The sequence below is a fragment of the Natrix helvetica genome, assembly GCF_964273705.1.
Source record: "Natrix helvetica genome assembly, chromosome: 2".
Taxonomy (NCBI): Eukaryota; Metazoa; Chordata; class Lepidosauria; order Squamata; family Natricidae; genus Natrix; species Natrix helvetica.
In genome coordinates, this window is record NC_138552.1 from 274,392,790 (window position 1) to 274,415,955 (window position 23,166).

At 41.0% G+C, this 23,166-nt stretch overlaps 1 protein-coding gene across 1 annotated transcript; it reads right to left on the reverse strand.

Annotated features, from left to right (window-relative positions):
- Nucleotides 1–1,887: 1,887 nt before the first annotated feature.
- On the reverse strand, nt 1,888–16,729 carry PSPH (phosphoserine phosphatase). Its single transcript, XM_081945312.1, has 5 exons — nt 16,455–16,729; nt 13,093–13,227; nt 8,969–9,114; nt 4,251–4,399; nt 1,888–2,079 (listed from the first exon to the last, which is right to left on the reverse strand). The coding sequence occupies exons 1-5, from the start codon at nt 16,673–16,675 to the stop codon at nt 1,969–1,971; spliced, it is 762 nt and encodes a 253-aa protein (XP_081801438.1). The 5' UTR covers nt 16,676–16,729; the 3' UTR covers nt 1,888–1,968.
- Nucleotides 16,730–23,166: the final 6,437 nt, after the last annotated feature.

Below are 23,166 nucleotides of genomic sequence, written 5' to 3' on the forward strand. Positions count from 1 at the left end.
TTAATGTAATTTTTCAGACATTGGGCTGAAGGGAACAATGCTGGGAAAAATAGTTAAGAATTATCTGCTGCATAGATTAGAGAGTTTGGTGACTTGATCTGACAGTGGATTTACAGTGTCTGCTAAAATAATTTCTGCTCCAGAAAAAGCAGGGGTAGGGGGTGGGGCAAGGGTTCTTTTTGTAATCCCTCCAAGAGAAATCCTGCCATGGGTTTCAACTCCCAGCATAATACCACAATTGTTTCTGCATGAAGATTAAGAATGAAAGCTGCTTGGCAGTGTTTTCCTACCGGAGTTGCTGCAAATTTCTGTTAGACTTTTATAGAACAGAAGTGTCTGAGGAAAGCCTTGTGCAGGCCCAGGCTAAATTTTGGGGTAGGTATTATAGTTGAAAAATACTGTCTAGGTTCAGACATCACACTAAACTACCATGAACCTGGCCTAATTTTGGTTCAGCATGGAATTTGAATCCAGACATTTGCTATGATTGCTGGGTGGAAAGTGTGAACCCAGACAATTGTGGCATGTTCAATAAATCAAATGTAATCTGTGGCTTGACATAATTTGTGAACTCAGCCAATGCCAGTTTGGGAATGTGGGGGGGGGGGGAGGGGGGAGGGCTGTTAGGAAAGGGAAGCTGGATATTTTGGTAATCTGTATACCATTTCCCTTCCCTTGCTTTAAGAGATCACTTCTGATCTCTTAAAGCCCATCTTGGCTTGGGGTATGCGCCCAATGTACTCTGAAATCACCTATTTTGTGGTTGGATTGAACCATGGTCTATTGAATAAGCCACATTTGCGGGATTATATAACATGCAGAATTAGAAACAGGTAGTGTAAATCACCCTATGTTTAATGTGTGAATCCAGTCATTGGCTTGTATTGAATTGTAATATATGGAAGTTGTGAGCTCATATTTCACTGAATCTCAGACAGAATGCCATCTCAGAAAGTTACATGGACTTCCACAAATCAGGGTTGGCCTCAGCGCTGCGGGAGACAGGGGCTGGAAACATGTTCCTTGTTTCAATACTGCTTTAAATGGCTTGTTATTTTGATTTTAAAATGTTTGCTGAAGAGCTGATGATATTCCTGATGATAATACTCTTATACTTATCAAATGACACCTCAAAAATTAAGGTCGAAGCAGGATATACATTTTGAATTTCAATCTCTTGTTTTACAGTTCCATTATTATTCCCTTTATCTTCTCCTCCCTTTCATTTTGATGCTGCCATCTTCACATCATAGTCTGCTGCTTCTTTGATGAACAAAATTTATCTTCTCTTGTTCCATTCTTAACCTTTTCTCAATCCCCTTTCCCTCATGCCTGAGTCCCCAGACTATTTTTCTAAGTGGATTATGGGTACTAGTTATGAGGTACCTCATTTATTGAAATCCTCATTTTCCTATCCAATTTTACAATTTCTGCCATTTTTGTCCTTTTTTGTTTTTAATGTTTTCTTTTGATGGTTGTTCCCTTATTTTTAAATGTTTATAAACTGCTTGTAGTTTCTGGGAGACTGGTGATGTATTGTTATTATTATTATTTTCCCATCATCAGTAGCAAATAAAGCTTTGCTGTGATTTTTATACAGGTGTAATTTCCTCATACGTGGGTCAGAATCAGTGGTGGGATTCAAAAAAATTTACTACCGGTTTTGTGGGCGTGGTTTCTGTGGGTGTGGCAGAGGAAGGATACTGCAAAATCCCCATTCCCTCCCCACTCTCAAAATTTCCGCTAACGGTTCTCCAGAACCTATCAGAACTGGTTGAATACCACCTCTGGCCAGAGTCATTTTCCTCTGAACACCCATGTAAAATGAAATTAGGGATGGCTATGCCCTCCTGCAGAGTCATATATGAACAGTCCAGAACCCATCCATTTGCAAATAACAATATGTTTAATTGCATAATTATATATCTACCTACAATAAGTATTAATAAAATAAGTCTAGTTAATAATTTATCGTTCTTCCAGTTCTTTCAGCAACTCGTCAAAATGAGTGATGTACCACTTTGCTTTTTCTTTTACTTGTTTCCGTACAACGTTGCCCCCGAAGCCAATGAAACAGTCCTAGGCAAACAGAAAACAAACAAGCGGGGGGTTATTCTTCCTCTCCCTAGAAACCATTTCAGAGTTCACAGGTCATGGACAAATTGGAAAGGTGTCCTCATCCTCTAGTAAACTGAAAAAGCAACACTTATGAACAGCAAGGCTGAATGGTTGTTTATTCTTAGGAGAATTAAATACTGTGGGCACTTGGACATTTGAAAAAATAAAGACATTAAGAGTCAGGCAAATTTTTCAAACACTAGTGGAATTCCTGCCTTTCTGTCTTAATGCCTCCTGTGATTAGATAATGTAGAAGAAGAGCTGTGTTAGTCTATACAGTGGTCAAAAATGAGAGGGTGTGAGTTCCAACTCAATGTTATTAAAGTGTGTGCCTTTTAATAGATGTATTAATCAGGAAGGTGCTACCAAATTCTTTTGATTTTTTGCTTTTCTTTCTGTATCTCTTAACCTTAGCCACCAGTGCTTTATGCTGTGTTTTCTACTGTTAAAATTCTTTAGAGGAAATGATTCTGAAATAACTTCTTTTCGCTAGCCTAGCACCGTATCTTTCCTACCGAGGAGCCACTGCATTGCACCTCCTTTATTTGGTCATCCAAAATTCCAAATTTAAATCCACTGATCTAATAAGGAAGAAATACTTGCTTTAAATGCCAATCTGGCCAACGACCGTGACCAGCACAAGGATTTTGCTTCTGAATGCCAAGTCTAAATGTTCTGATTATTCTATGATCGATTCAGTCTGATTTGCCTCCCTTCCACCAAAAGATATAAAAGACAATAATTAACAATGAGTGATAATTATTAACCAGGAATGGGAATCATGCTTGGTTCCTTATGGAGAGGAATGTACCAAAAATGATTTTTTTTAAAAAGGCTGCCCTTTTTCATCTGTGCATGCTTTGTGGGTTCATTTTGTCCAAATGGTGTGTGGGTTTTTGCACTGTAATGCGTAAATGAAGTTGCTTTTGTTAATACTAAGGTTGGAAAAGTACAGGTACCGTATTTTTCAGACTATAAGACGCACTGGAGTATAAGACGCACCAAGATTTTGAAGAGGTAAATTTAATAAAAACGTTTTTGCCCTCCCCAGCCCCCAGGAACACTCTGCAGGCCTCCCAAACCCTCTGCATGCCCTGCAAAGTGCTCCTGAGGGCTGGGGAGGGCAAAAACATGATGTGTGGAGACTTTGGGAGGTGAAAAACAGGCCCATTTTTCGTAAAAGCGGCGTGTGAAGAGAGTTTGGGAGGCCTGGAGAGTGCTCCTGGGGGCTGGGGAGGGCAAAAAAATGGGGCATGCAGAGAGTTTGGAAGGCCTGCAGAGTGCTCCTGGGGGCTTGGGACGGCAAAAACACCCCTGTTTTTGTGTAAAACGGGCCCTTTTTGACTTGTTTTTGCCCTCCCCAGCCCCCTGGAGCACCCTACAGGCCTCCCAAACCATTGCAAAAAATGGGATGCGCAGGGCAGGGTTTCAGGAGGCCAAAAATGCTGTATTCAGTGTATAAGACGCACCCAGATTTTCACCCTCTTTTTTGGGGGAAAAAGGGTGCTTTTTATACTCTGAAAAATACGGTAAATCTTTCTGGAGAGAGAAAATTGAAAGGAAGACAGGTGAATCTGTATTTTATCAGGAGGCTAGATTAGGTCACTTTTATATAGTATATGCTAACTAGGCAAATATGCTGACTGATTTATAAGGGCTTTATTGCATTTAACCGGGGAGCCAAAAAAGCTCCCCAGCTTTTGGTCAGTCTTGATCTCTGACACATTGCCTATCCCAATCTCTGAGGAGTTAAAAAATACAGGAAACTCAACACAGACTACCCAAGACCAGGGGTGTCAAACTCAAGGCCTTAGATCTGGCCTGCGGGCTTGCCCTGGAAAGAAGGAAAGGATGGCCCATGGTGCCTCTGCCAGCGAAAATGGAGCTTGGGAAAGCCATGTGTACACACACACACACACACTCACACACTCCATTTTCGCTGGCAGAGGGCTGCAGGAGTCCGCTGCCAAAAACGAGTGATGTGGGGCTGTCCATGCCCCCCATCCTGAGGTGAAACACAACCGTGATGTGGCCCTCAATGAAATCGAGTTTGACAACTCTGCTCTAGCCCAACAGGTAGAAGGGTAAATACAAATTAAATTGTGGTTGTAATGTCCCTCTTAGATACTCACTGCTGGAGGGCAGGCTTCCATGTCTGTTGCTCCATCACCAATCATAACTACTTTCTTAAATTGAAACTGTTCTTTCAAGTAACTGATGACTTGTCCTTTACCACCTGACTCAGCTGTTGGCTGCGCCTCATCAAAACCGGCGTATTCTCCTAAATAAATGACACAAAGGGAAATCCTTGACTGGCTGTCTCAAAATATTAGGGAGAATTTCAAAGATATTAGAAGTCTGAGAAAGGGAAAAAAATGTCCTCAGAGAATGAGGGAAGTTCTAGTCCTCGGAATTCTGATACAAAATATTCCAAGCCTGGGAAATCCATTCTCTGGTTAGAAATCGAGATTTTATTCGCATGTTGGATTTACAGTATATCTTACCTTTTCATTCAGAAGACCAGAGTGGTGTACATAACACTACAAGAATGTGGAATAAGGATGGCTCAGAGTTATCCAGGAAGATTTTAGGGCTGAGGTCAGTGGTGGGTTTCAAAATTTTTTAGAACCACTTCTGTAGGTGTGGCCTGCTTTGTGGGAGTGGCTTGTTGGCCATGTGATTGGGTGGGAGTGGCTTGCCAGCCATGTGACCGGGGTAGGAGTGGCTTGCTGGCCATGTGATTGGGTGGGTGTGGCCAACTTGTAAAATGTGGTGAAACTCACTTAACAACGCTCTTGCTTAGCAACAAAAATGGCTCAGAAACTCTGGCATTTGAAGCACGCAAGTCTTAAAACTGTTAAGTTACAAGACCCTTGCATTCCTAACCCTCTAGAAAAAAAAACCCAGGCGTGTTCAAACTTGACAGCTTTAAGACTTGTGGACTTCAATTCCCAGAATTCCTCCTCCAGTCATGTTGGCTCAGGAACTCTGGCATTGAAGTGTGCAAGTCTTAAAGCTGTCAAGTTACAAGACCCTTGCACTCCTAACCCTTTAGAAAAAAAACCCCAGGGGTGTTCAAACTTGACAGCTTTAAGACTTGTGGACTTCAACTCCCAGAATTCCTCCTCTCGCTCTTCAGGCGGGGGGAGGGAGCTGGAAGCGGTTCTAAATGGCACTGTGGATTTGTGGAACCTCTTCTATAGAAGAGGTTAGAACTGGCAGGAACCCACCCCTGGCTGAGGTGGTCTAGAATCTGTGTCTCACCAATGCCGTTCTGATGTTTTAATCATTATGCCATCCTGATTTTGTCTTAATAATCTTAGTACATAAATTTGGCTATTTACTTTTCCTCTGAAGAAGAAGAAAAGTTTTTCTTACATGCTCAGAGGGTCAAATGTCTATTATTAGGCCATTAATTTCAAAACTAAATCCTGAAAATAGAAAACAGGTCCCAAACACATTAGCCTCTGATTCTATCATTTAAAGGTTTGGGGGAAATTACCATTCCTCACTTTCTCTCTATATTCAGGCTTCCTACCCTTCTCTACAAACAAAAGGGGTTGGAACAGACAGTGGAAAAATTCCACACACTTGAGTGACCCTGTTTATTGCAATGTTCCGAATAAGCTGAGCGCGGCTAGAAATTTGTAATATCAGGGGATATCACTAGCAGGATATCTTAACCTTGAAGTTGTATGTTTTATCAGCTAATATTTTATCAGAGACCCTGCTGATTGCTCAATAAACAAGCTGATCTCAGCAACACACTCCTTGCTCTTACCATGTGCCAAAGCAAAGGGTCAAATATCAACCCTTGGAAGGAATTACTTGTTTTGCATAACCTGGGCAGTTGATGTTTCATAATTGGGAAATGGATTAGAAGACCTAATTCTTCAAGCGCAACCATTTACTGTTTAAAGATTTCACTTCAACTTGTTTTACCAGCTGAGGGTCAAGTTAAGCAACAACTGGGACTATGATTTAAAAACAATTAAACAATTCAAAATATTCCAGAGGGGAACAGGCTTGTAGAAAATCCTTTCTACAAGAACAGGCTAAAATGTCTGTACTTTGGAAGCAGGGAAGATTTAGTAAGGGTCACAGTAGTTTACAGATTATTAACTATGATTTTGGAACAGAATCTCTAAATCTATATACTGCTGAATCCTAGATTATGGGAAAGCAAAAGATGAAGGCCAAGGACCTGCTGCTTCAAGATAAACTTGTGGCTTGTTAGTTTCTTTGGGAAGCAGGAAGCTGGACTAAACCAGTCTTCCCCTTCTTTTGCCCTCCAGACTACAATCCCCAGAGTTCTCAGATACATGAGCAGGTTAGACACAGCTGGCCTAATGGACTTTTAGTTCTCCTTTATGTTCTAAAAAAGCAAATGAAGCCCATAATTTCCAACTCAGAAATTTGAGAAGCTTAAGTTTCCTAAGGGTAAAAGCTCTCGGATATTCCACAGCAATGGGTGGAAGCTAATCAAGGAGAGAAGCAACTTAGAACTGAGGAGAAATTTCCTGACAGTTAGAACAATTAAACAGTGGAACAGCTTGCCTCCAGAAGTTGTGAATGCCCCAACACTGGAAGTCTTTAAGAAGATGTTGGATAGCCATTTGTCTGGAACGGTATAGGGTTTCCTGCCTAGGCAGGGGGTTGGACTAGAAGACCTGCAAGGTCCCTTCCAACTCTGCTATTGTATTGTATTGTATTTATAACCCCAAAGATCCTTTTTGCAGACAGCTCAACAAACTAGTTTTGCAGTACATTTTATTCACATTTCTGAAATGTGTCCTGCAGTGTGAAAAGTCACCAGAAGATCTGTAGGAAATGTGCAGCAAACCTCGACTTATTGTATGAATTGGCAATGAGACTCGTCAGTTGTCTTGTTAAGGCCAAGCAGTGGTGTATTAACCATTAAGCAGACTAAGCACGTGCTTAGGGCACCAAGCCCAAAGCGGGCACCACAAAGTTGAGAAAGAAAGAAAAAAACCAGTGAAGCTTGGCTTCGTTTGTACAGTATGTACGAAGGAGGGGGGCACCAAGATTTGTCAGTCCTTTGGGCACCAATGAGCCTTAATCCGCCACTGAGGCCAAGTGACGGTTTAGCTACCTCTCCCTTAGAAAAGGCCCTCTGTGCATAGAGTGCATGAGCATTCTTCTGAATCATGTGTGAGAAACGAGTACCTACTTTCTACATGCAAGGATGAAAAGGAACTGATCTACCAGTAAGGAAGTGCTAAAACGTAGGTAGGACACATATTTTGGTTTTGATCCTGGATTGCTTTCTTGGGTATGCCGTAAAATACTGCAGCCTTCAGTCTGAAACAGGTTCCCACTTCCCATCTAAACTTACAGTTTGCAACTTTATTATTTTTCAATGGAAATGTATCATGTGGACATACAGTAATGTATTAGAATACCATTATTTTCCTGAGTTCCAAACCAAGAAAGAAAGTTCAAATAAGAAAGTAATTAAAAAAGCCTTTCTGCTCATATGGTACAGCAGTTAACATACCAAAGTAAAAGTGGAGGAACCCAGATGTTAGTTCATTCTCAGTTTTAGAAACTCCCTGGGTGATTTGGCCAGTCTTGCCTTCTCAACACAACCAACTTCACAAGCTGCTTGGTGGGGGTGGGGGTGGAATAAGCCAGTGGTGGGATTCAAATAATTTAACAACGGGTTCTCTGCCCTAATGACCAGCTGGGTAGGCAGGGCTCAGTGGTCATGTGACTGGGTGGGCATGGCCAACTCAACGTCACTCACGTTGATGGGCACTTCGCCTTAGCTTTTACAATATAATAAGGGTTAACCGGAGAGGCAGTTTCTTTAAGCAGGGCAATAAAGATTAGGCTAGAAACAACACCAGAATGTTTCCTTCCTGCTTTCCTTACAGGATTAGCCCTGTAAAGTGGAAAAAACCAAAATGAGATTTCTTCCAACACCTGGTTCTCCAAACTGCTTAGAAAGTTAACAATCGGTTCTCCTGAATAGGTGCGAACTGACTGAATGCCACCACTGGAATAAGCCCTATGCTTAGAACTACAAACAAATACCTAATGTAAATTTCAACAATGAAGGAAGGAATGATTTAGTCTTGTATAGAATGAATTTTCTCATTGATTACCATAGCTAGCCTTCAAACAATTCTTATACGTTCATTTTTTTTAAAGCAACAGAGTCTTTCTAGAGTCTCCAAAAGATGTGGAGACTCTAGAAAGAGTGCAGAGAAGAGCAACAAAGATGATTAGGGGACTGGAGACTAAAACATATGAAGAACGGTTGCAGGAACTGGGTACGTTCAGCTTAAGAGAAAGAAGGACTAGGGGAGACATGATAGCATTGTTCCAATATCTCAGGGGTTGCCACAAAGAAGAGGGAGTCAAACTATTCTCCAAGGCACCTGAGGGCAGAACAAGAAGCAATGGGTGGAAACTAATCAAGGAGAGAAGCAACTTAGAACTGAGGAGAAATTTCCTGACAGTTAGAACAATTAATCAGTGGAACAGCTTGCCTCCAGGAGTTGTGAATGCCCCAACACTGGAAGTCTTTAAGAAGATGTTGGATAGCTATTTGTCTGAAACGGTATAGGGTTTCCTGCCTAGGCAGGGGGTTGGACTAGAAGACCTCCAAGGTCCCTTCCAACTCTACTATTGTATTGTATTGTATTGTATTGTATTGTATTGTATAACAGACTTTGAACAGTTTTTGATCCTTCTCTGCTACAGAATTGAGATGTTCTGTAATTCTGCTTCAGTTAACACATCATAGAGATATTATTATTATCTTTGATCCCTATTAAGTCAACAACCTTATCAGTTCTAAGTTCAATCATATGGAAAATTTTACCATTAAAGTAGAATTTCAATCTGTTGGCGTAGATATTTGCTGTTGGGATGTTTAATTGTGAGGCGACATGTTCGACAATGCTCTGAAACCCTCCAGAAATTAAGAAAACTTGGACACCACGCTGCTGGAGCCGGTTGACGAGTTCTCTTTAAGGGAGAAAAACATAAGAGACCATAAAGTCAGGCAAAAGGAATGAATACATTCAAACAGGTTGTTTTTGTTTGCTATCTGCATTATTATCATCTACACCAGTGTTTCTCAAACTTGGCGACTTTAAGTCCTGTGGACTTCAACTCCCAGAATCCCCCAGCCAGCATAGCTGGCTGGGGAATTCTGGGAGTTGAAGTCCACAGGACTTAAAGTCGCCAAGTTTGAGAAACACTGATCTACACAGTAGACCCATAATGAGCAAGAAAGGTCCAAGGGGATCTCGAGGCTCACAAAGCAGGCTCCAGCAATAAATTCTTGAAAAATGAAAAGGTACATTGAGTACAGAGAAGTAAGAGTTCCTTGGAGATCTTACTGCATAATAACCTTCTCTATTCTAATGACTTTACTGTACATTTTATTTCAACTTGCATAATCCCCAACCAGGATGAAAAGGATGGTATTTATTTGTGAATTATTAAATTGAAAATTAAGGCATCTGGCGTGAATGAAATATATGAGAAGACTCTGTGGCAGTGTTTGTTATTATTAAATTATTAACTTAAAACAAGAGGATACCCAAATTTCCTACAAGCTCCTTAATAATGACAGCAGAGAAAGCTCCCAAAGTGGTGAATTTCCACAGTACCCAGTGCTAGGGTCTGAGCAGACACTCCCAACAAACAACAATAGCAATAGCATTCAGACTTATATATCGCTCCAGCGCACTTTATAAGCAAGGTGAGTCAGTGGCTAAGATGCTGAGCTTGTCAATCAGAAAGGTCAGCAGTTTGGTGGTTCAAATCCCTAGCGCTGCATAATGGAGTGAGTTCCCGTTACTTGTCCCAGCTTCTGCCATCCTAGCATTTGGAAAGCATGTCAAAATACAAGTAGAAAAATAGGAACCACTTTGGTGGGAAGGTAACAGCGTTCCGTGCGCCTTCGGTGTTTAGTCATGCTGGCCACATGACCACGGAGATGTCCTCAGACAGCGCTGGCTCTTCAGCTTTGAAACGGTGATGAGCACCGTCCCCTAGAGTCGGGAACGACTAGCACATATGTGCCAGAATAACCCTTGCCTTTACCTCTAGGACCTTATAGCACTGGGCAATGTACAATGTAGAAGCATTATTTGTATATTGTCCCCAATAATCTGGCTCCTCATTTTACCCACGGCAGGAGGAGGGAAGGCTGCGTCAACCTTGAGCCCTGACACAATCGAAGTCCAGGCTGTAGACAGAGTTTGCTTGCAATACTGCATTTAACCACTGCAGCACCAGGGCAATAACTCCAAGGTCGTTTTTTTTTAAATCAAAATCTGGCACCATGATTTCTTGGCCCTGTTTTTAAAGTCATGAGACTGACCTTGACTGGCTAGCACATGACTGTATGATGGGAACTAAATGTGTCTGATTTTCACAGATTTGCAGTTCTGTGGAGATTTTCCCTCCCCTTTCCTTTTTTGAGTAGATGAGTGGAAAAAACAACAAGAAGAGGGTTAGCTCAGAATGAGCTCTAAGCTTGTAGACTTCTTAATGTGAAGGAGAAATAAAAAATATGTTACCAAACTTCTCAAATAGCCAAGTCTGGGAATAGCAAAAGCTTATTTTCACAAAAGAACTATCATTTTAGTCCAGTAAGGTAAAATTAAAGGTTCCCCTGGCACATATGTGCTTAGTAGTTCCCAACTCTAGGGGGCGGTGCTCATCTCCGTTTCAAAGAAAAAAAGCCAGTACTGTCTGAAGACGTCTCTGTGGTCATGTGGCCAGCATGACTAAATGCCAAAGGTGCACGGAACGCTGTTACCTTCCCACCAAAGTGTTCCCTGTTTTTCTACTTGCATTTTTACATGCTTTCGAACTGCTAGGTTGGCAGAAGCTGGGACAAGTAATGGGAGCCCACTCTGTTACGGGCGCTAGGGATTCAAACTGCTGACCTTTCTGATTGACAAGCACAGCATCTTCACAGTTCTGGGAAAGAATAAGGGGTCAGAGCCACCCAAACCTTAGGGGAGCTTGTTCCAAAAGACAGGGGAAGCAACAGAGCAGGCATGTCTTCTAGGTCTCATTAGATGGCTACTTCAGGCAAATGACTGTCCACCTTGGTGTGTAATTTTGGGACTGTCAGAAATAACAAGAAGTAGATGGTCCTGAAAATAACAGCCCTGTTCCATACAGGGATTTATAGATGATAACTAACTTTTGAATCATACCCAGAAGCCTATCAGGAGCCGTTGCAATGCACAGAACACAGTAGTGGTTTTACATGGACATACTAATATGTCTGCACTACTGCTCTCTGGACCAGTTGCAGCAACTGGTTAATCTTAGAAGGCCGTCATTTGTAGAGAACACTGCAGAAATCCAACAAGGAGATGACTAAGGCATGAATGACAATGAACAGGTCTTCCTGATCTAGAAATGGGGCAATTTAGGCAGAAGATAAAGTAGTGCAAAGGCCTTCCTGGACATAGCCATATTTTTCAGAGTATAAGACGCACCGGGGTATAAGATGCACCAAGGTTTTGAAGAGGCAAATTTAAAAAAAAAGTTTTTGCACTCTGCAAACCTCCCAAAATTGGCCCGTTTTTTTAAAAGGGCATGAATAGCCTTTAGGAGGCTTGTAGAGTGCTCCGGGGCGGGGGAGGGGGATGAGCTATATGCGACCTAGCTATATGCGGGATCGCATCCTGCCCCATACATCCCTACGACCAATTCGCTCTCACAGAGAGGGACTTCTCCGGGTGCCGTCCACTAAGCAGTGCCAAAGGGCAGCGCCCAGGAGTAGGGCCTTCTCTGTGATGGGCCCAGCCCTCTGGAATGACCTCCCCCCGGATATTAGGATTACCACCGACCTCCGCTCCTTCCGTTCAAAACTCAAGACCCACCTTTTTCAACTAGCAGGCCTGGCTCAAACATAGTTCCATTTTATTCCCCCTGGCAATTTTTAAACCTATAATCTCTATTGGGGTTTTAATTTAACTTATTTTAATATTTTATGTTATTATAATATTGTATTGTGTTTTATACCTCCTCTGTACAATGTGTACAATGTGTAATTTTTTATAATATGTGTTTTATTTATTGTACGCCGCCCCGAGTCCCTTTGTGGAGAGGGAGCGGCTAACAAATTTAATAAAATAAATAAATAATAAATAAATAAATGAGCAAAAAACAGCCTGTTTTTCACAAAAACGGGCCCATTGTTTGTCAAAAAAGGGCATGGATAGCCTTTAGGAGGCTTATAGAGTGCTCCTGGGGCTGGGGGAGGCTCAATTGAGCAAAAAGCAGACTGTTTTTGCTCATTTCTGCCCTCCCCAGCCCCAAGGAGCACTCTGCAAGACTCCTAAAGGCTATGCACTGCCATTTTGGTGAAGGGGCAGGGTTTGGAGAGGCAAAAAATGCTGTATTCAGTGTATAAGATGCACCCAGATTTTCAGCCTCTTTTTTGAGGGAAAAAGGTGCGTCTTATACTCCGAAAAATACGGCTGTCACCTGTTTTTCATAGGAGCCGTGAGTCCAGGAGGAACCTAAACTGTTCATCAGCTTTGAGTCAAGGAATGCAGTTGCACCGAGAACCAAAGATGAAAATCCCCAGATCAGAATCCAAATTCCACATCAAAGCTTGAAAAACAAGCAGATAAGGCAAAGTTTGGCTGCAGTTTGAGTACAATTTAAAAAATAGTATTATTGCAATGGATTTTAATCTCAACTGGCAATGGGCAAGACAAAGGAGGGGGAGCAAAGATAATCTTGGCTGAATTCAGAAGCAGTTTGTATGCTTTGATGGATTGCCTTAATAACTGGGGGCGGGGGGGGGGGGGAATCCAACTCAAAAGTCCAAGTCCCAGTCCAACCTTATTGTACTATGTCTTTCATAAAATCCTAGGAACACACAGCAAGTTCCTATGATAATCTCCATGGGCAAAATATATCTTGGGAATACCGCACAACATAACCATTCCTAATATTTCTTACCTTATTCCTGGTGTTAGCTGGGGTGGATGCTCTGATATTAATTTCTGCACTTGTTCGTAGGAAGGTCGTATGAGGCCTAGTCGCGCAGTTAAAGCTGCCTTGAACGTTACTGAACCTCCCATTGCTCTGCGAGTCCTAAATTAGAAGTCAGAGAAATTCAGGTCAGACTCTTAAAGAAAGGAGAAGGATCTCCTGAGGAGTTTCAATACACAAATGACCATTTTGGACAATAGAACGTGTTTTGTCCTCCTTTTCATTGTAAAAAAGTTGGTCACCTTACAAATGTGATAAACTAGAATCTATTGTGGAAAGCCACTGAACATTTATTCTGTGATCTAAGATTATAAAGGTTCCCCATTGTATCAAAGCATACTGTTTCAGGCAGTCCATTCCTCATAGTGGCCAAATACATGTTTATGGAATCCATAAAGAGGATAACACTGACTTTTTCAAACTGCTGTTCAAAAGATGGAACCTGATGTTCACTAATGCTAAGTTTATTTATTATTCATTTATTTAGAACATTTATATGGTCGCTGACTCACTCTCAGAGACTTTGGGTGGCTTGCAAAGAATAAAAACCTAATATAACCCACCCACCCCAAACACAATAACTCTCCACCCTGTTCCCCTCTGGTGACAGCACACTCAAATGAGACACTTGATGGGGGTCCATTCCACTCTGGGTTCTCGTGGCCCATGGAGAAAACAATGAAAAGTTGTTGTTTGCTTTTGGGCCAACAATTTAGATTAGGGGTGTCCAAACTTGGGAACTTTAAGACTTGTAGACTTCAACTCCCACAATTCCCCAGCCAGGCATGCTGGCTGGGGAATTGTGGGAGTTAAAGTCCACAGGTCTTAAAGTTCCCAAGTTTGGACACCCCTGATTTAGATGAATACATTTCTGTGAATGTTGCCTCAATCCCAATCACCTGTAACTGCTATTTCAGTATTAAAAATGGCACCTATGGCATTTCTAGTATGATCCTTAAGTGGTTTTTTTTAAAAAAATTAAACGTTCGTACTGTTATGCAATATAATTATGTGTAAATGTGTAAATACTTAGTAAATGCCCTGTGTTCTTGTACCACAAGAGTGTTAAATAGTTTCTCAACTACACCCAGTGCAGCTGGCATTTCTCTTTCCTTATTAAAACAAAAAACACCAGGAACTTGCACGGCTGGTTTAACTAGAAGTAGCAAGAGAACAGTGAAAAAAATACATAAGTATTGGAGGCAACAACTGTGCAGCTGTGCAGCTGTGGTCAGCAACTTTTTGGACAAACATAACCAGCTACAGGAACTTTTCACATCCATTGTCAATTCACACTGTTAGATTGGGTAATGGATAGACACACACAGGCTTAAGGGTAACAATCCAGCGAAGGTTGAGTCTGACAGCAGCCCTTTTATAGGGAGCTGTCAGACCCTTCGACCAATAGGATTAAACCTCTGTTCCTGCCGGAACAGAGGATCTTGGTGGAAACCACTGTAGTTAGAACAAGTATCTAACACACACTGTGTTCTGGCTTGGGCAAGCAGAATCTCTCAGCATTTAGGCCTGGTCCTGAAAATGCCAGATACTGATCACAGCTATTTTGTAAAGATACTTTACAACATAGCTATTCTAAAAGTTTACCATAGATGCATTTCTAAACTGTATATTAAAGTTGTGCCAGAGATACTCAAAAATCCACATGGCATTATGAAACGAATCTCACAGGAAGCTTAATTGAATTTCTCATGATTTACTATATAGTATCACAAAAGTTTCAAATCCACACAGACACTGAATGTTATACTGAAGGTATGATTATAAAGGCCTTGGACTGATAATAAAATTATACCAGCTTGTTTTTTCATCACAGAGCTACCTCAATTATCTTTTCATCTTTGCACTTATAGACTCTGATAATGTTCTCTGCATTATTCAGTGAAAATGCCAAAGCAAGCAAAAGCACAGGCAAACTTTGGAATTACTTTGTAAGTCATATTGAAGAGATGCAAAAGACAATAACTAAAGACTTAAGATACCATACTAGGGGAGGGGGGGAGTTAGCAGTGTTCCAGTTGTGCCATGAACCAGCTTCCAATGAGATAATAAAAAGGTAAAGGTTCCCCTTGCACATATGTGCTATTTGTTTCAGACTCTAAGGGGCGGTGCTCATCTCCGTTTCAAAGCCAAAGAGCCAGAGCTGTCTGAAGACATCTCCGTAGTCATGTGGCCGGCATGACTAAATGCCAAAGGTGCATGGAACGCTGCTATCTTCCCACCAATTTCTCTACTTGCATTTTCACATGTTTCAACAGCTAGGTTGGCAGAAGCTGGGACAAGTAACGAGCTCACTCCGTTACACGGCACTAGGGATTCGAACCACCGAACTGCTGACCTTTCTGATCGACAAGCTCAGCATCTTAGCCACTTAGCGTCCCTTTAATGAGATAATAGATGAACTCAAAATGAATATATGTTGTCATATCAATATATTTAAAGCAGTGGTTTGATTCAGTCAAAGAGAAGCAATATTCCTTGTTTAATTTTCCTGCCTTCCATCTTCTTAACTTTATGATCTGTTTCAAAACTGACTACAAAACTGCTTTCTCAGACTAGAAATAGTCCTGATCTGAATATGCTTGTTGGATGCTTGCTCACAATTATCTGCTCAAGAAGCTTCATCAGAGGACTCCGTACATAATCTGATTAAGATCTGATAAAACTAAGCTCCGTAAGAAACTCAAGACCCACCTGTTCCAATTAGCTGGCCTAGCCCATTTATAGTTCTATTCTTATCCTCCTGGCAGTTATTTTTAATTCTGGGGTAGATTTTAGGGGTAGATTTTATTGTTGTTTTTAATATTATTGTACAGTTTGTATATCGCCTCCTCTATCTATATGTATGTATGGTGTTTTTTACTCTGACTGTACACCGCCCCGAGTCCCTTCGGGGAGAGGGAGCGGTTTATAAATCTAAATAAAGTTAAAGTTAAGCAATTCTCATCCAGAACGTTAGGTGGGCAACCAAACCCAAACATTAAACCTATAAATTTAATGTATTTAAGTAAATTGTTATCTTTTTGTTGGTAAGAGCAGTCACCATTGCATACAGCCCAGAGGCTTTGGACTCCTCAGATTCAGGTCAAACACCCAATCTTTTGGATGAACAAATTTCCATGTCTGTGCCCCAAAAGTGCTTTTTCAAAAGACAGCTGGACTTCCTTTGTTTTTCCTTAAAGATGTTTCGCTTCTTATCCAAGAAGCTTCTTCAGTTCTGAAGTGAAGAACTGGACAACAGAACTGAAGAAGTATCTCAATGTCTGCCCTCTCTTCTCAGAAGCATCAAGCAAGCCACAATTCATACTTACATTTCTGCCACCGCATCTCCAACACCACAGAATTTTGCCAGTTCATCGATGCCTTCTTCTTTAATGACCGTGCTGTCCACATCGAAGCAAACGGCATCAGCATTGAGGAAGATTTCCTTCATCTCCATGATAGAAGACATCTTTTTGGGAACCTTCCTGTTATGTGAAAGATAGATGAAGTCATTCTGGATGTTGCCAGCCTGTACCCTCAGTTGGGCCATCTTCGAAGCAGATCTGTGGCTGAAAGCCCTGTGTTGAGAGGGGACAGCTAGTGCCGCAGCTCCTTTTTAAGCAAGAACAGGGAGAGGAGGAGGGGGGTAGAGGAAGCTGCTGATTTGCTGGCTTCAGGGGCAGCAGCAATATGGGCAGACAATCAAGGTTGCCCTCCCTGCTGAGTTAACCATTCCCGAAACTTTAACTGACACAGCCCATCTGAGGTATCGCACATAAAATTTACTAAAGAGAAGGATTTTTCCTCCAAGAGTGGCCGTCTATCTTACTTTTTGTTACCCAAAAATTCCACAAAATGAATTTTACCTTTTGAATAAAAATAACCACTAAAGAATCCATCTTAAATTGATTGAAGGCAAAGTAAATAATCATTTTTGATATCCCAGGGGATGAAACCAGAGCTTTAAAGTTTAACCAACGAACAAGAGGAAAATTAAAAGGAAGTATTAAAGTGTATAATTGTGGCGAAGGGGAAGAATCAGCACCATGAGGAAAAAACAAGAGTTTTTCATCAGCAACTGGAATGGGACATTTGTCTATATAGACATTTGTCTATATAATGATAATAAATGATTGCATCAGGCAGATCCACTCAGTCACAAGAATAGGAACTATACAAGATCTTCTTAGAGGATTTTTTGTTTCACACCTCTCCCAATTTTGGATCTACTCTGAAAGTCCTGGTCATTAATGCGTCAAAATGTAGTGAAGAAGTTGGGTAGCCAATGGGTGGGAGCAAAATGATAAAGGAAAATTTAACTTTTGTCTGTCATGATCCAAACTTTTACAGCCCAGATAGTGTATGCTACCTTTACTTCTTACAAAAGGACATGTGGACTCCAGAATAAGTTGCTCAAGGAGCCAATCCAGACACTTTTATTTAATGTGTTTTGCTCCAATATGGAAAGTGGCTCAAAGCATAAATCTGATTGTCCCCTTAGTTAGCCTCCCACAGATGTAGCAAGAGTTTCCTAGATGAAGAGAAAAAGAGAACTTTTCATCAGAGAAGGTGGTTAAGAAAAAAATATTTAAAAAACTTGACTGATTTTGGAAGTATCTCTTGGTTTCATTGTTGGATGAAGAATGAACAAGCTTCCAAATATGCACAATGGGGCCCTTGATATACCTGAATGAATCACATTGTCTCGTCCTTGTGAAAAATTGCCCTGTCCCCTTTGTCCTAAACATACATTATTATTTTCTACATGTTTTTTAAGACTACCCTGGTTGAGGCAACCAGATGTCTGGTCATTCTTGCTGGCTAGGCAAAAGTGTCAATGGAAGGAATAATAGAATAACAAAATTGGAAGGGACCTTGGAGATCTTCTACTCCCAACTCAACCAGGAGACTCTATATCATTCTGGACCAATGGCTGTCCAATTTCTTCTTAAAAACCTCCAGTGATGGAGCAGCCGCAACTTCTGAAGGCAACCATTCCACTGATTAATTATTCTCACTTGTCAGATAATTTCTTCTTAATTCTAGGTTCTTGTCTTGTCCTCAGGTGCCTTAAGAGTAGGTTGTTCACCTCTTCTTTGTGACAGCCCCTCAAAAGTTAGAAGACTGCTATCATGTCATCCCTAGTTCTCATCTTCTATTTGTTAGACTAGTCATATCCAGTTCTTGTAACCATTCAGCATATGTTTCATCCTCTAGCCCTCTAATCACCTTTGTTGCTCTTCTCTGTATTCTTTCTAGGAGATCTAGAGGAGATCTTGGGAACTGGAAGGGAGATCCTGGCTAGATCATAGCTTCTGCTGTGTCATCACCATTAACTGCCTCAATGTGCCACAAACTGTGCACATAGTAAAGTTTACATGAGGAAAAGATGGGAAATACCACTTATAAATCAGATCACATCAAAGTTAGATGACCTATGGATGGGTTGGGGTAAGAAGGTGGCTGCATCATGAGGAGGGGTCTTCAAAGAACAGTTAAGTGAAGCATCTTCCAACCAGGTAGGAGAACATGAGAAAGTGTTGAAACTTAGCTTGTACCTAAGAATATTTTAGAGGTTTCCATTGCTTTTTGTTTCACTGTGGCCTAATTATATTTTACAATATAGGAATAGACTAGTTTTTATGCTAGTAAAGGTGATGGCTAAACATAAAGAAGCCTTACAAACTTCACTCTGACATTAGGAAGACATAGACTATTGGTCCCAGTATATCCTGGTAGGATGTGACAATTGAGACTGTTTGCTTTAAGCAAGATAGAATCTGAGGTCAGAATCTGGTCAGAATCTGAAAAGAGGCAATTATGCTAAAAGGAAAGGATCTGGGAAAGTGTTGAGAAAGCAGAACTTCACATTTGCTCACTAGCAGCCTTGATTTGCTGATGGCTTCCAAATGTTCTGTTTGTTTTAAGCCAGAGAAGGCAGAAGAGAGAGCTTTGACTCTGGGGCAGGGTTGGAACAGCGTGCAACATGACGCATTGTTACACAATGCCATGAAAAAGGCACGTGCTCACAGCTTTGGGGTACATCAAGTTGTTTTTTTTCCCAGCAATACGAAAGGATAAACATCCAACCAGAACTCAATCTCATGTAACCTGCCAACTTTGACAGGGACATCATGCCAAGATGCACCAAGCTGCCTGCGTCACCCTGTCTCCAAATCATGATGTAATATCTGCTGATCAGAACTGGATTGCAATGGTGATAAAGGAAAACATGTGCCTGCCATGCAGTGGTATTTTACTGGCCCACACTGCTATTTGGGGAGAAGCTTTATAAACATACACCTGACCATTCACGGAAAAAGTGGGGAAACGAATGAAATTATTTTCAGCTAAATATATATAAAATGAAAACTCTAGTAAGAATAAAAAAAGGCTAGGTCACTTTTTAAGACCTCAAATGGATTTTTAAAACTGCTGAAATTTTGAGAGATTACTAAATTTGACATCCTTACTTGACATCTCCCAAATTCATGTAAGTACACAAAATCACACAAAACCCGGCAATTGTTTACAATTATACTGACAACTATCTTTCATTTTCAATATTACACATTTTATTTAGAGTTGGAGTTCTGTAGATGCTATCTAGAGAGCTGTGAGTATTTTGGCACACAAAGATGTGCAAAAAACCTGGTATAAACAGGTAGGACTTCCCCACTCTTTTTCCCCTCCTTTTTTTTTCTTTTTCAGAGGTTTTGTAAGGTACTGAATGCTGACCTAAAATATGAACATAGTTATTTCTCAGGCCCATTTTTTTCTAAACACAATTATGCAGAAATTTCAAAACAGCTTACTGCTGAAATACAGCCGTAGGTGGTTTGCTGTGGAAAACCAGTATTACTACCCGTTTTAAGCAGCCAAACAAGATGGCATTTATGGGCCGCACCAGAGCCTCATAGGTTTGCTGTACGTCCTCTGGACTATCCAGTGATACCATAAAGTTTATGGAGAAATGGAGAAAAGAGTAACAGAGCAGCCACCTTGAGGGAAAAAAGCTGCTTTTCCTTATTTCCTTGCTGCTTGTCTTTCCCTCATGCAGATTGCTCTCTTCCTCATTTCCCTTTGGATTGCAGGGACCAGGCAGGATCCTCTATGCTAGCACGGGGGAGGAGGGGAAACAGAGCAGCCACCTTGAGGGAAAAAAGCTGCTTTTTCTTCTTTTCTTGCTGCTTTTCTTTCCCCTGTGCCAGCAGCTCCCTTCCTCATTTGTCTATTGACTGTAGTGCCCAGGATCCTCTTTAATAGAAGGGGAGAATTTAACAACTAGACTCACACCTGCCATTGTAAAAAGGGCCCAATCTTTACACAGGAGAATGATAAGGGAAGTTTTTTTGACACAGGAGCACACTTGAGCATCCCCCCACCCCCACCCCAATCTCTGCCCGTTAGTGGCAGAGCAACTTCTCCCCTCACTGGGTGTTATCCAAGGGGGAGCAGCCAGAGCAGGGAGTGGCGAGGAAGCCTTGTGCAAAAATGCACGGTCCACACAGGTGAGGGGGGACATTAAGTTATGTGGGTGGGCACTCAAGTTCGTGTGATAGTGCGCATGTATGTGCTTTTGGCATCAGAGGCGAAAAAGGTTCGCCATCACTGCCATAAACCAAAGATGAGAAATTTGCTGATGCCTGGTAGCTGGGTTCTCTACCAGATGGGTTCCCTTTGGATATTAGAGGCTTTTCAAACCTTCTAGGGATGGGAACGCTTTGGCTGGTTCCGAAAGAGGAAGATATGGCAGACAAATATGCCAGAACACTTAGTCCAACCGCACCTGAAGTTGGGGAAATTTAATTTTCCAAAGGTACCCAAAAATGTGGAAATTTGAAACATGCCAATGCTGGCTTATTGTTGTTCCTGTATGAGCAGTTCATGTGGAAACTGGGAGTGCTTAATGCTATCTATAGAGGGATAGGATTTGGAGTTAATTTCCCCGCACTTTATTTGGTGGGGAGGTTGTTAACCTTTTTATAGGTATGAACTTAACAGATACATAACTCATCTATTTCCCCGCAGGAAACTGATTGAAAATTTCAGCGATTTATTTGGTGGTTTGAGACTGAAGTTCAGCAGCATACTCCTGATTGGCCTCTACAGTGTCCCAAAAAAGGATTTCCAATGAGGCATACCTACCTCTGGTGTAAGCCATAGTTCATATACTGTACATTGTCAGGGACATAATACAATTATACTGAGCGAGCAACTGTAGGAAGTCTTTCCTCACCAGTAGAAGGAAAAATTGGACTACTTTCCTTTTATATATCAATTCTCTCTTACATGATTGAGCTGATGGCGGCACACAGCGGGGCTTCCAAGAAGGCTCCCCTCCAGGGTTGAGTTAGGCCTCTTCGGATCATCTCCCAGTCAGGGATTAAGATCTTGCACCACAGAGGCTGCGACTTTAAGAAATCTAAAAGCAAAGCCCTCCTTATTTTATAAAGGTACACTCCATTGCAAACCAATGCAGATGATGTTGTTTTCATATGTACTGATTATATAGGAAAATGTATGCAAATATAGCTCTTTGTTCTTGGGTTTGCTTGCCTACAGGAGATATGCAAATAGCTCTTTACATGTCTTGGTTCTGATCTCTGGAAAAAGCTCCTGTTTCCCTCCTTCTGAAATTTTGCCATAATTTAAACCAATTAAATCAGATATGGGTATGTCTAGTTTAATGAAAAGAAGGACTAGGGGAGACATGATAGCAGTGTTCCAATATCTCAGAGGCTGCCACAAAGAAGAGGAAGTCAAGCTAATCTCCAAAGCACCTGAAGACAGGACAAGAAGCAATGGGTATAAATTAATCGAGAGAAATTACCTAGAACTAAGGAGAAATTTCTTGACAGAACAATTAATCAGTGGAACAACTTGCCTCCAGAGGTTGTGAATGCTCCAACACTGGAAGTTTTTAAGAAGATGTTGGATAATCATTTGTCTGAAGTCGGGTAGGGTTTCCTGCCTAAGCAGGAGGTTGGACTAGAAGACCTCCAAGTTCCCTTCCAACTCTATAAGCAGATACAATTGAAGAGGATAAAAAATAATTGATCTCCAGAGCCTTAGATACCCCAAATGTAAATACATATGGTTTATTATGTTTGAAAATATTTTCAAGATAAATAAGTAAAATGAGCCAAATGCAACTAAAGTGTCTAATAACAGAATTGTAAACTAATATACACATTTATCTGGAGTTAGTAGCAGTGCACTCAATTAGGCTCATCTCTGTATTGGTGTTTATAGGACTGCAATGTAAGACCTATAAATCCAATGCAATAAGTTCACACTAGTTAAAAAAGAGAAATAATTTTTTTCTAACAATTTGGCATGCAGAACTCTACTGTCTCACCAGGTTTATGGGACTGAAAGAGATTTCAGATAAAGAGACTGGACAGCCATTTGTCTGAAATGGTATAGGGTCTCCTACTTGAGCAGAGGGATGGCCTAGAAGACCTCAAAGGTCCCTTCCAACTCTGTTATTTGTGTTCTTTTCTGTTTTATTATAATTATATATAATCTTTTTTTATAAAAAGATCCAAATGTATTAATCCCATTCATAATTTTCCCAAGGATTTTTGCCATTTGCTCTATTGTTTTCCCCCCCATAAACCAATCAAGCAAACAAACAGCAGCAACTGATGAAGAGGGAAAGACAAAAGAGAGCTGCAGGATATTTTTGATTAGTGATGTTAGGCATCCTAGGATTAGATATTCTTTAATTTAAGTAAATGTGCAAGAGGACTGTAGCTATGGGCACCAACCCTACCTATATTTGAAGGGATAAATCCCAAGTAATATGGATGGCACTGCCTGCTTTAACGTTTGAGTACCTTTAAGGAGTATATACATTTTAAATTGTAGAGTTTGTCACTCTTCCTTTCATGGCAAGCTTCAAAGGTAGCGGAAAAGGGCAATGCTTTTGTTTAAAACTCTTTCAAGTGGATACTCTTGAAAAAAAACTAAGCAGTTATATAGCATAATACCGTACATAGCTTGGAGTTTTGTTACAAATATTGCTAACAGCTGGGT